At 43.1% G+C, this 13,638-nt stretch overlaps 1 protein-coding gene across 1 annotated transcript in view; it reads right to left on the reverse strand.

Annotated features, from left to right (window-relative positions):
- The window catches only part of tubg1 (tubulin, gamma 1), a 73,312-nt gene that overhangs the window by 56,727 nt on the left and 2,947 nt on the right, over window positions 1–13,638 (reverse strand). The window contains exon 2 of the mRNA XM_060848520.1: window positions 4,941–5,053. Within this exon, the coding sequence (XP_060704503.1) occupies window positions 4,941–5,053 (113 nt within the window). The remainder of the gene's footprint in view (window positions 1–4,940; window positions 5,054–13,638) is intronic.

Genomic DNA, 13,638 nt, shown 5'->3' on the forward strand with positions numbered 1-13,638 from the left:
TCATGATCTTATCCCTTTCACCAAGGCTCCTTAGACAGCACCTTCCAAAAGCATGACCACGATCAGAGAAGGACAAGAACAGCAGATATATGGAAATACTACCATCTGCAAGTAAAGATCTAAAATTTGAATTTAGGCAACAAGGAGATGTAGATTTTTATTTACCACAAAATGGTTTCTCGATTTAAAAAGAATACTATAAAGTGGCCTGTGAACCTATACTGCTGATTTGTAGAATTAAGCTGAAATTCAAAGATGAGGACAATAGAGTTTTCATAAAATGAATACTGACACATTAATTGACCATTTAACTAACCTTGAACTGATACACGGCATGACAATTTACATAAATAAGATATCTTTTCCAAAGAATACCATTGGATTAGCCTGTCTTCAATCATGTCACCATATTACAGTTGATTAGACTTTTCTTGTAATTAAGAACCCTTCCCGAGGAAATATCATTGGATTAACTTGCTGTAAATCATGTCACATAATGTGTGATTGGTCTTTCTTGTAATTAAGGCTATATTTATATGCTCTTTAAGAAATAGTAATGTGCAATTTTCAAACGTAATTGTGCAACTTCACCACGGAACACAGAAGCTTCAACCTCTGTGTCGCTGGATAGAATTGCCTCATGGTACCTTAATTCAATAAACTAACGACCCCTGCTTTTGTACAGACTGCATCTGTCGATTCTTTTGAATGATCTCGAACCAAGAGGCCCCTCTTGAGGGGTCACAGATCTTCACAAGTTGTCCTCCAATGAACTAACCATCCTAACTTGGAAATGTCGCCATTCCTTCAATATTACAGAGTCTAAATCCTGGAATGCCCTCTCGAAAAGCATTATGACTCTACCTACAACGAATGAATCTCAACAGTTCAAGGCAGATCGCCACTAATTTCTCAAGGACAGTTAGAGATGGGAAATAAATGCTGTGATAAAAATTATAGCTTTACAATCCTTGAATACCTTTGTGTTACTCCAATTCTAGTCTCTCGTGTATCTAATTTTCATTTCTCCATCACCAACATCTCTCCTCTTAAAGTGGCATTAAAAACTGACTTCTTCCAGTATGTTTTTGATCACTGCTCTAATTTCTCTCATTATTTTGTTTGGACAACATTGCTATGAAAAATTTAATGTTTTACTATTGAAAAGCCCCCACATAAATATATGCACTAGTTGTTGTTGCATCAGAGATCTATACTCTAAAAATACCCTAATTAATAAACACAGTACTGAGCTGCGATGGATCTTAGGCCCAACTATTTTTAGCCATTACATTAATTATTTTCCCTCCATCATAAGGTCAGAAGTGGGGAGGTTTGTTAATGATTTCATAAATGCATTGTCCCATTCGCAACTCAAACATTGATAAGAGTCCATACTCATTTATGACACACGAGCATCAGGTACACAAACACCCCTTGATATTCACCAATTGTTGATTCATTCACCTTGGTTTGTCCAGAGGTAAGGAGGGGCCAGTATTCCCATGGTGGGATTTGAAAAGAAGGAGCCAATTTGCATCAGCAAGGACAGGGGTAATGCGCAAATGGGATTTGGTCTGATTTAAGACACATGGTACTGGATGATCTTAAATTTATGAAAAATGGAATGTGGGACTTGTTTTAGAATGTGTTTTGGAATACCCCAGCTTGGAGATTTTCAGCAAAAGAAAGAATTGAGGCAAGGTGGAACAAAGTGATGCAATAAATGTACCCTCAGCAAGAGCACAGATATATGGTTGAAACAAATAGAATATAGAACCTTACAGAGCAGTACAGGCCCTTCTGCCCTGGATGTTGCACCACCCCATGAAACCAATCTGAAGCCCACCTAACCTACACTATCCCATTATCATCCATATATTTATCCAATGACCATTTAAATGTCCTTAAAGTTTGTGAATCTACAATTGTTGCAGGCAGTGCGTTCCATGCCCTTACTAGTCTGAGTAAAGAACCTACTTCTGACATCTGTCCTATACCTATCACCCTTCAATTTAAAGGCATGTCCCCTCGTGCTAGCCATCACCATCTGAAGAAAAAGGCTCTCACTGTCCACCCTATCTAATCCTCTGATCATCTTGTATCTCTCAACCTCCTCTCTAATGAAACTAATCTAAAGTCCCTCAACCTTTCCTCATAAGGCCTTTGTTCCATACCAGGCAATATCCTAATAAATCTTCTCTGAACCCTTTCCAAAGCTTCCACATCCTTCCTATAATGTGGTGACCAGAACTGCACACAACACTCCAAGTGTGGCCGCACCAGCGTTTTGTACAGCTGCAGCATGGCCTCATGGTTCCAAAACTAGATCCCTCTACCAATAAAAGCTAATATACGTTCTTAATAGCCCTATCAACTGGGTGGCAACTTTCAGGGACCTATGTACATGGACACCGAGATCTCTGCTCATCTACACTACCAAGAATCTTACCATTCGCTCAGTACTCTGCATTCCTGTTACTCCTTCCAAAGTGAATCACCTCACATTTTTCTGCATTAAACTCCATTTGCCACCTCTCAGCCCAGCTCTGCAGCTTATCTATGTCCCTCCGTAACCTGCAACACCTTTCGACACTATCCACAACTGTACCGACTTTAGTGTCATCTGCAAATTTACTAACACATCCTTCAACACACTTATCTAGGTCATTTATAAAAATAACAAACAGCAGTGACCCCAAAACAGATCCTTGCAGTACAGCACTAGTAATTGAACTCCAGGATGAACATTTCCCATCAACCACCACTCTGTCTTCTTTAATTCAGCCAATTTCTGATCCAAACCACAAAATCATCCTCAACCTATGCCTCTGTATTTTGTGCAATAGCCTACCATGGGGAACCTTATCAAATGCCCTACGGAAATCCATATATACCACATCAATGGCTTTACCCTCATCCACCGGTTTGGTCACCTTCTCAAAGAACTCAATAAGGTTTGTGAAGCAAGATATACACTTCACAAAACAGTGTTGACTAGCCCTAATCAACTTATTCCTTTCTAGATTATTATAAATCGTATCTCTTATTACCTTTTCCAACACTTGACCCACAACTGAAGTAAGACTCACTGGTCTATAATTACCAGTGTTGTCTCTACACCCCTTCTTGAACAAGGGAACTACATTTGCTATCCTCCAGTCTTTTGGGACTATTCCTGTAGACAACGATAACACAAAAATCAAAACCAAATACTCGGCAATCTCCTCCCTGGCATCCCAGAGAATCCAAGGATAAATCCCATCTGGCCCAGGTAACTTATCTATTTTCACACTTTCCAGAATTTCCAACACTTTCTCCTTGTGAATGTCAATCCCATCTAGTCTAGTAGCCTGTTTCTAAGTATTCTCCTCGACTGTCTTTCTCCAATGTGGATACTGATGAAAAATATTCATTTAGCAATTCCATCTCCTCTGACTCCATGCACAACTTTCCAATACTGTCCTTGATTGGCCCTAATCTTACTCTAGTCATTCTTTTATTCCTTATATACCTATAGAAAGCTTTAGGGTTTTCACTAATCTTATCCGCCAACAACTTCTCGTGTCCTTTCCTCGCTTGTCATAGCACTCTCTTTAGGTCTTCCTGGCTACCTTGTGACTTGCTAAATCATTTCACACGACAGTTAAGATTCAATAATTTTGTTGTAGCTCCAGAGCCCAGCAGGTCAGGCAGCATCCAGGGAACAGGAGATTCGACGTTTCGGGCATAAGCCCTTCTTCAGGAAGCACATTTCCATCTTCCAGATTCCTGAAGAAGGGCTTATGCCCGAAACGTCGAATCTCCTGTTCCCTGGATGCTGCCTGACCTGCTGCGCTTTTTCAGCAACACATTTTCAGCTCTGATCTCCAGCATCTGCAGACCTCACTTTCTCCTGGTGGGCCAGACCAATTAAGGATATTAAATGGCTGTCAGTTCTGAGACGCTCCTGACGTATGGTAGAGTGGCTAGTCCTTTTGGTTGTGGCATGTCCTCGTTCTATCTCTTAGGCATCTGGTGTCTCAGAACTGACAGCCAGACTACTGCGACCCTTAGGTCTCATAACAGCACACAAGCCAACATCCACGCTCAGACAACAACTCACTAGAACAAAGGACCCAATACCCAGCATGAGCCAAACTAACGTAGTTTACAAAATACCATGCAAGGACTGCACAAAACACTATATAGGACAAACAGGAAGACAGCTAACAATCCGCATCCATGAACATCAGCTAGCCACAAAACGACACGACCAGCTATCTCTAGTAGCCATACACTCAGACAACCAGCAACATGAATTTGACTGGGAAAACACCACTATCATAGGACAAGCCAGACAGAGAACAGCCAGAGAACAGCCAGAGAATTCCTAGAAGCATGGCATTCATCCCCAAACTCCATCAACAGACACATTGACCTGGACACCATATACAAACCACTACAGCTGAAACTGACACCCGGAAACAGCAAGAACATCCATCAACAGACACATCGACCTGGACCCCACATACAAATCACTGCAGCTGAAACTGACATCCGGAAGCGGCAAGAACAAACCAATATAAATACCGGAAGAAACATCAAAGCAGCGCTTCACACAAGGCTCCAACAGCACTGATGATGTTCCCTAGCCAGGGAACGAAACGTTTGCAGCAAAAACTTCCAGCTCGGCGAGCAGAACCACAACACTTAAAGAGAGTGGTGGACATGAGAAAGTAGTGAGGTGAGCTTGGAGTCATCAGCACACATGAACAACCTGAAGCTTTATTTGTGAATGATGTTGCCAAGGACCAGCATGTGTATCAGAAACAGGAGAAGTCAAGAATAAGATTATCAGGGAATCAATGTTGACTATGCATTAAAGAGAAGACAGTGATGCTGATACAGTAGAGACCACCAAAAACCAAACCTGATATAGAAGGGGACATGTAGGCTACCTGGTAGAAGAAGACATCCTTCCTGTCAGTACCCTCAGTGGCAAATTCTTCAACAATTCCTTCAGGGCTGATACCATGTTCTGCACAAAGCTGCTTCCAGAATTCAAAGCCAACTGTGAAAACACATGAAGATCACAATGAAAGTAGTCCCCAAAGTATATCTTTACATTTAAATGAAATGACCTTTTTTTTTGTTTTAGAAGTCCCTTTCCAGAGGTGACATTTTCAGCAAGAATATATTAACCAAAAAATAACTTCAATTTAAAGAGTTGGAAAAAATGTTACTTTTTCTCTCTATACAAGTGTCACATTGCTCTTGCAGACATCATCATTTTATCCAAAGTTGTCAAGCAGTCTTAGAAATAGGAAGGAAGAGTGGTGATGATGATTAAATTCTATCCCTTCCTTCCCTTAGCAACACAACTTTCAATTTCAGCACAGCCCTCATTAAACAGGTTAGGTGTTAGGAAAAGTTGAATGATTGGGGAAAAAAAAACTGAACTATAAAATTTCCTGTCACAGGCAGTCCCTGGGTTGGGAACAGATTCCATTTGCAAGTTGATTTGTACACAAGTCATAACACAACAGGAAAATATCTACAAAGGAGCTATTTGTAAGTACACAAAATGTTGTATGTCAGATCTTTAAAATCATACCACTATAGGGGATTGCATTCCTAAGAATGAGCATTCATAAATCAGGAAGCCCTTACACAGATTATAGTAAATTGATTTCAAACTTGCCACATATCAATATTAAAATTTTCATTCTCATATGCAACTCTCTTCCCACCTCCTCCAACACTGCAACCCCTTGACAAACACTTCAAACCTAAACCTGCTCAAGTGGTGGGCGAAATGGCTTCTGCTCTCAAGCTTCTGTGACTATGGCAAGCCACAATGCTCAAAGACACTGTTCCAAACATTTCTTTTATAAAAAGATAAACCTGCATACAATATAATTTGAAGTTTCAAGTTATGCACATTTACGATGTCTAATGCAAATCATTATGCATCAGCAGGATATGTTTGTTTTTCTTTGTATTCTGCCCACACAATCTTTAAAGTACCTAGGTTTTCTAAAGGAGCGTGTTGTCGAAGAGTGTGGTGCTGGAAAAGCACAGCCAGTCAGGCAGCATCCGAGGAGCAGGAGGATCAACGTTTTAGGATTCCTGATGAAGGACTTATACCCGAAACTTCGATTCTCCTGCTCTTCGGATGCTGACTGACCTGCTGTGCTTTCCCAGCATTACACTCTTGACTCTGATCTCCGGCATGTAGTCCTCACTTTCTCCTAGTTGTCCTGGAGTCCACTTGCTCCAGGGGCAGGGATGGGGGGTGGTGGGGTATCTTTCTATTGAATGTTGTGCCCATGGTGAATGTTACTGCTGATCCTTTGCTTTTAGTAGGGAATAGTTGACTTCTGGGACTAATGGTCATTCAGATCCTCGTGTAGTTTGTGAAAGCACATCTTCCTCTTTTTACTGTCTACAAAGCAAACCCTAGCAGGACGCATACACTTAATGGTAAGGTCCTAGGGAGTGTTGCCAGGGTTGGAGAGTTTGAGCTATAGGGAGAGGTTGAACAGGCTAGTGCTGTTTCCCTGGAGCGTCGGAAGCTGAGAGATGATCTTATAGAGGTTTACAAAATCATGAGGGGCATAGATAGGATAAATAGACAAAGTCTTTTCCCTGGGGTGGGGGGAGTCCAGAACTAGAGGGCATAGGTTTAGGGTGAGAGGAGAAAGATATAAAAGAGACCAAAGGGGCAGCATTTACATCAGAGGGTGGTATGTATATGGAATGAGCTGCCAGAGGAAGTGGTGGAGGCTGGTACAATTGCAACATTTAAAAAGGCATCTGGATGGATATATGAATAGGAAGGATTTGCAGGGATATGGGCCAGGTGCTGGCAGATGGGACTAGATTGGGTTGGAATATCTGGTCGACATGGACAAGTTGGACCAAAGGGTCTATTTCCATGCCGTACATTTCAATGACTCTATGCCTGCCTGTCAGATTCTACGTTGGATTGAATTAGCTTTATTGACACGTACTCAAATGAATACTGTGAAACATTTATATGTCACTACTTACAGTGCCACATCTTTGCTGGGCTAAAGAATGACAAATAATATTTGCACCACACAAATGCCACTCTGTCCATCTCCAACAAGAGAGAATCTAAAGAGTAACCCTTAACATTCAATGGCATTACCATATTGAATGCACCACTAACAACTTCCTGAGGGCTACCATTGACGAAAAACTGAATTGGCTTAGTTGTAAAAAAAAGAGTGGCTAAGGGGTGGGTCAGAGGCTCACAATCCTGAAATGTATCCTCTTCCTGACTCTTCATACAATCTACAAAGGCACAAGTCAGGAATGTGATGGAATAATCCCCACTTGTCTGGAAGAGCACAGCTCCAACAATGCTCAAGCTTAGCACCATCCAGGACAAGGCTGCCTGCTTGATTGGCACCACTTCCACAAACATTAACTCCTTCCACCATTGATGCTCAGTATTAGCGGTCTTTACTATTTACCAGATGAACTGCAGAAATTCACCAAAGATCCTTCAACAACATCTTCCCAACCCATGAATGATTCCATTTAGAAGCACAGAGGCAACAGATATATGAAAACATCACTCCTGCAAGTTCCTCTCCAAGCCACTTACCATCCTGACTTGGAAATATATCACTGTTTTGTCAGAGTGGCAAGGTTAAAATCAGGGCACTATCTCCCTAACAGCATCTGTGGGTGTTCCTATACCTCAGGACTGCAGAGGTTCAAGAAAGCACCTTCACCTTCTCAAAGGCAATTCAGATGAGCAATAAATGTAGGTTCAGGCAATGAAACCCACATCTCATGAAACTTATAAACAGACAACAGTAGGAATATGGAACTCACTATCACCAGGAAATGGTTGGAATTAACAAAGTAGGAGAGTTATTACAACACAACAGGTAGCCACTCAATCCATTGAATTTATTTCAATTCACTGTAGAGGAATATGATCAGTTTCATTCACCCACTACATCCCAAAGTTTTTTTCCACTTACATATCCAATTCATTTTTTGAAATCACCCAGTACTTCCACTCCCTCCAATCTTGTGCACAGTTGATGACAATCATAAAAAAAGGTTTTTCCTTGCAACAACCCTATTTCTCTTGACTTAAATCTGTTTCCATTAGTCTTTCTACCATCACTTAACATTTTTCTTTGTCTACCTTATTCAAACTGGTCATTTTTTTTATACAGGAGAAAGTGAGGACTGCAGATGCTGGGAGACCAGAGTTGAAAAGTGTGGTGCTGGAAAAGTGCAGCAGGCCAGGCAGCATCCAAGGAGCAGGAGAATCGACGTTTTGGGCATAAGCCCTTCTTCAGAAATGAGGCTGGTGTGCCAAGGGGAGTGGAGTTTGGGGGAGGGACACTGGGAATACGATAGGCAGAAGGAGGGGAGAGTGAGGGTGATAGGCCGGAGAGGTCGGGAAGAAGATTGCAGGTCAAGCGGGTGGTGCTGAATCCGGGGATTGGGACTGAGATAAGGTGGGGGGAGGGGAAATGAGGAAGCTGGAGAAATCTACATTCATCCCGTGTGGGTGGAGGGTTCCTAGGCGGAAGATGAGGTGCTCTTCCTCGTGTGGCCAGGGTCTGGCAATGGAGGAGTCCAAGAACCTGCATGCCCTTAGCGGGTGGGAGCGGGTTGGTTGGTGCGGGTGTCCCAGAGGTGTTCCTTGAAACGTTCTGCAAGTAGGCGGCCTGTTTCCCCAATGTAGAGGAGACCACATTGGGTGCAGCAGATACAGTAAATGATGTGTGTGGAGGTCCGGTGACTTTGCGACGGATATGAAAGGATCCATTGCGGCCGAGGGGGGAGGTGTGGGTGCAAGTTTTGCACTTCTTGCGGTTGCAGGGGGAGGTGCCGGGAGTGGAAGTTGGGTTGGTGAGGGGTGTGAACCTGATGAGGGCATGGCGGAGGGAGTGGTCTTTCCGGAATACTGATAGGTGTGAGGAGGGAAATATATCCCTGGTGGTGGGGTCTGTTGGGAAGTGGCGGAAATGACGGAGGATGATATGATGTATCTGGAGGTTGGTGGGGTGGAATGTGAGGACCAGTGGGGTTCTGTCCTGGTAGCGATTGGAGGGGCAGGGATTCAAGGGTGGAGGTGCGGTAAGTGGAGGAAAGTCATGCTCCCACACAGGATGAATGTATGATTTCTCCAGCTTCCTCATTTCCCCTCCCCCCACCTTATCTTAGTCCCAACCCCCAGATTCAGCACCACCCTCTTGACCTGCAATCTTCTTCCCGACCTCTCCGCCCCCACCCCATCTCCGGCCTATCGCCCTCCCCTCCTTCTACCTATCGTATTCCCAGTGTCCCTCCCCCAAACCCCACCCCCTCCCCCCCCACCTTTTATCTCAGCCCGGTTGGCACACCAGCCTCATTCCTGAAGAAGGGCTTATGCCCAAAACGTCGATTCTCCTGCTCCTCGGAAGCTGCCTGGCCTGCTGCGCATTTCCAACACCATAATTTTTTATACCTCTTAACAAATTCCTCCTTAATCTCCCCTGTTCCAAGTCAATCCCTAGCTTCTCAGTGTCACTAAAATCCCTAATCTCTAACTTTTCTGGCAAATTACTTTCTTCCCTCACAATAATCTTCACTTTCTTCTTAAGGTATGATGACCAGAATTGAATACAATACTGTATCTCAAACTTCATTCAATCTTAATGCATCTTTCATTACCTCATATTTATAATTACTACCAACTGTTCTCTCAATATGCCCTACCACCTCCAAAGAACTATGGACTCAAAATCCTGGGTTTCTTACATTTTTTAGAACTGTTCAACTTAGACTAGATTGCCTCGCCTTATCCCTTTTGCCAAAGTGTGTCACCTCACACTTAAATTTCATGACACTTGTCAGCCCATTCTCCTAACCTATGTCTGTTGCAGTTAATTGGTACTATCCTCACTGTCATCACACCTCCAAGTTGGTATTATTAGTAAATATCACTTTGTATTTCAATATTCAAGACATTTAACGTAAATTGTAGATTGTAGATTGCCCCGATATGAAAGACTATTTTCTTGTCCCCGAAATGCATGTTTGGGACTATATTCGACATATAAATCAAATTAACACTCTTTTTCAGCTAATAAATTCACTTTAAGGGCTATTCTCGGTGCATGGGATCCAGCAAGTAATATGCGTCATGTTGCCAAGATGACGCATGGAAACTTAAATCATGCCCACGCATGGTGCTCAAACTAATGGAAATGGGCCCGCTTGCAAAAGAACAAAGGACAAAGCAAGTTTAAAGGTAGCTGTAATGCTGCAGCATCTACATTTATCAGAAATTGTAGAAAATGGATATGTAGAAAAGCCAGGAAACAATTTTAACCCGGTCAAGTACTACTCTATTAGTTTACTCTCCATGTTCAGCAAAGCGCAGGAAGAGGTCATGTAGAGTACTAACAGTCAGTACTTGACACCCAGTTTGGGTCTGGCCAGGGCCAGTCAGCCCCTGATTTCATTACAGCCTTGGTTCAAACATAGCCAAAAAAGCTAAATTCCAGTTATGAGACAAGAATGACTGCTGGTGACACCAAACCATATTAAAAATATAGCATCAAATGGTCCTAGAGAAACTGAAGTCAACAGGAATACAGGGGAAAACCCTCAGCTTTTTGGAGTCATACCTAGCACAAAGAAAGATAACTAGTTTTAGTAGATCAAACTCAGGTACAGGCGAATGTTAAGCGTTTGAGTCTACTCAGTATTCTAACAACAGTAGGGTTGAAACTGTTGCAAAACCAGCTAGTGCGTGTGTTCAGGCACCTTCTCCCCAATGGTACAGGTTGGAGAAAAACATTGCCAGGGTGGGATGGATCTTTGAGAATGCTGGTGACCTTTCCTTGACAGCAGGCCTGGTAGATGGATTCTATGGATAGGAGGTTGGCCTTTGTGATTGTCCAGGCCGAGTTCACCACTCCCTATAATTGTCTCCAATCTTGAATGGTACAGTTGCCATACCAGGTAGTGATACATCCAGACAGAATGCTCTCGATGGCGCACTTATAAAAGTTGGCAAGGGTATTGCCAAATTTCCTCAGGAAGAAGAGACGTTGTTGGGCCTTTGTTACCAGTGCATCCACATGAAGAATCCAAGAAAGCTTGTTGTGGATAACCACTATCAGGAGCTTGATACTCTCTACTCGTTCCACCTCTGTGCTGTTAATGTAGAGAGGGATATGAGTAACATCCTGCCAAAAGTCAATAATGAGTTCCTTGGTTTTGCCGGCATCGAGAGCTAGGTTGTTTGCAGTGCACCATTTTTCCAGGTCTTCCACCTCCTGTCTGTAGTCTGTTTCATCACCATCTGAGATTCGTCCAACTGTATGGTGGTGTCATCAGTGTACTTGTAAATGGCCTTAGTCTGGTATTTGGCGACGCAGTCATGGGTATACAGTGAGCACAGTAGGGGACTGAGTACACTCCTTGAGTGTAAGTGACTATGAAATGTTGTCCCCAACCTTCACAGGTTGTGGTTTGTGGGTCAGGAAACTGAGGATCCAATTACAAAGAGTGGGGCTTAGTACGAGATCACTAAGTGTAGCAATCAGTCTCGAGGGGATAATAGTGTTGAAGGCTGAACTGTAGTCAATGAGTAGGATTCTTAGGTAGCTGTTCGTCGTGTCAAGATGTTCTAGGGAGGAGTGAAGGGCACGTGATAAGGCATCTGACGTGGATCTGTTGGTCCAATAGGAAAATTGGAGTGGGTTAAGAATAGTGGGAAGGCTGGAATTCATTAATGCCATGACCAGCCTTTCAAAGCACTTCAAAGTCTGCAGATGTTACTAGGATTGGTGGAGTAGCGGATAGTGAGGGAGACTGACAGAGAGTACAGCAGAATATAGATTGGAGAGTTGGCAGATAAATGGCAGATGGAGTTCAATCTGGACAAATGTGAGGTGATGCATTTTGAAAGAGCAAACTATACAGTAAATGAAAAAGTCCTGGGGAAAATTGATATACAGAGAGATCTGGGTGTTCAGGTCCATTGTTCCCTGATGGTGGCAATGTAGGTCAGTAGAATGGTCAAGGCGGTATACGGCATGCTTTCCTTCATCGGATGGGGTAGATTAGCTTAGATTACTTAGTGTGGAAACAGGCCCTTCGGCCCAACAAGTCCACACCGACCCACCAAAGAGCAACCCACCCAGACCCATTCCCCTACATTTACCCCTTCACCTAACACTACGGGCAATTTAGCATGGCCAATTCACCTAACCTGCACATTTTTGAACTGTGGGAGGAAACCGGGGCACTCAGAGGAAACCCACGCACATGCGGGGAGAATGTGCAAACTCCACACAGTTGCCTGAGGCAGGAATTGAACCCAGGTCTCTAGCGCTGTGAGACAGCAGTGCCAACTACTGTTTCATCGTGAGTACAAGATTTGGCAGGTCATGTTACAGTTGTATAGTACTTTGGATCAGCCACATTTGGAATACGGCAGAAAGTTCTGGTCACCACATGACTAAAAGGATGAAGATGCTTTGGCGAGTTTGCAGAAGAGGTTCACCAGGATGTGGTATGTTGGGGGCTGGTTATGCAGAGAGGTTGAGTAGATTAGAATTATTTTCATTGGAAAGGGGGAGATTGGGGTGGGACCTGATTGAGGCCTGCAAAATCTTGAGAGGTGTGGATAGGGTGGATAGTAAGAAACTTTTTCCCCCAGAATGGAGTACTCAATTACTCGGGGTCACGAGTTCAAAATGAGGGGAGAAAAGTTTAGGGGAGATATGCGTGGAAAGTTCTTGATTGCCTGAAACTCATTGCCAGTGGAGGTGATAGGGGCGGGAACAATAGCATCATTTAAGAGGAGCAAAGGGCAGGGAGCAAAGGGATACAGATCCTTAGAAAATAGGTGGCAAGTTTAAATAGAGGATCTGAATCAGCGCAGGCTTGAAAGGCCTGTTCCTGCGTTGTAATGTTTGTTGTTTTTGTTCCTCCGAGTAAACTCCAATACCAAGTCATCTTCAGCTGTTACATCAATGAGTTTCCAAATATCATAAAGTTAGGAGAGGGTATGTCCGCTGATAATCACCCAATGTTAAACATCAGGACAGACTCTTCAGATAATGAAGTACTCATGCCCATGTGCAGCAAGAAAGAACAACATCCAAGCTTGAAAAAACACAGCCAGTCAGGCAGCAGAAGAGGCGATGTTTTGAGCTTATGCTTGAATCTCCTAGTGAAGAGCTTATGCTCGAAACGTCAACCCTCCTACTCCTCGGATGCTGCCTCACCAGCTGTATTTTTCCAGCACCACACTTTTTGACTCTGGTCTGCAGTCCTCACTTTCTCCTAACATCTAAGCTCAGGCTGATAGGTGGCAAGTAACATTCACACTACATAAATGAATGGCAATAACATGTAAAATATGCATTTGTAAAGGAGTGCATCATATTTGTATGGGATAGATTCAGATCCTATTTTACCAACGAGAATCAAGAGACGCCTGTGAAGAAATAACACCAAATGCAGTCATACCAGGACAGCCTGGCATCCATAGTCCAACCTTTGAATCTATGCTGCATCAAACCATTCAATGATTATGTTTGATTTTAATAGAATAGGTGAATGATTGACAAAAACCTTCACAAACAGTGAATATCTGGG

Source organism: Hemiscyllium ocellatum, chromosome 32, assembly GCF_020745735.1.
Source record: "Hemiscyllium ocellatum isolate sHemOce1 chromosome 32, sHemOce1.pat.X.cur, whole genome shotgun sequence".
Taxonomy (NCBI): Eukaryota; Metazoa; Chordata; class Chondrichthyes; order Orectolobiformes; family Hemiscylliidae; genus Hemiscyllium; species Hemiscyllium ocellatum.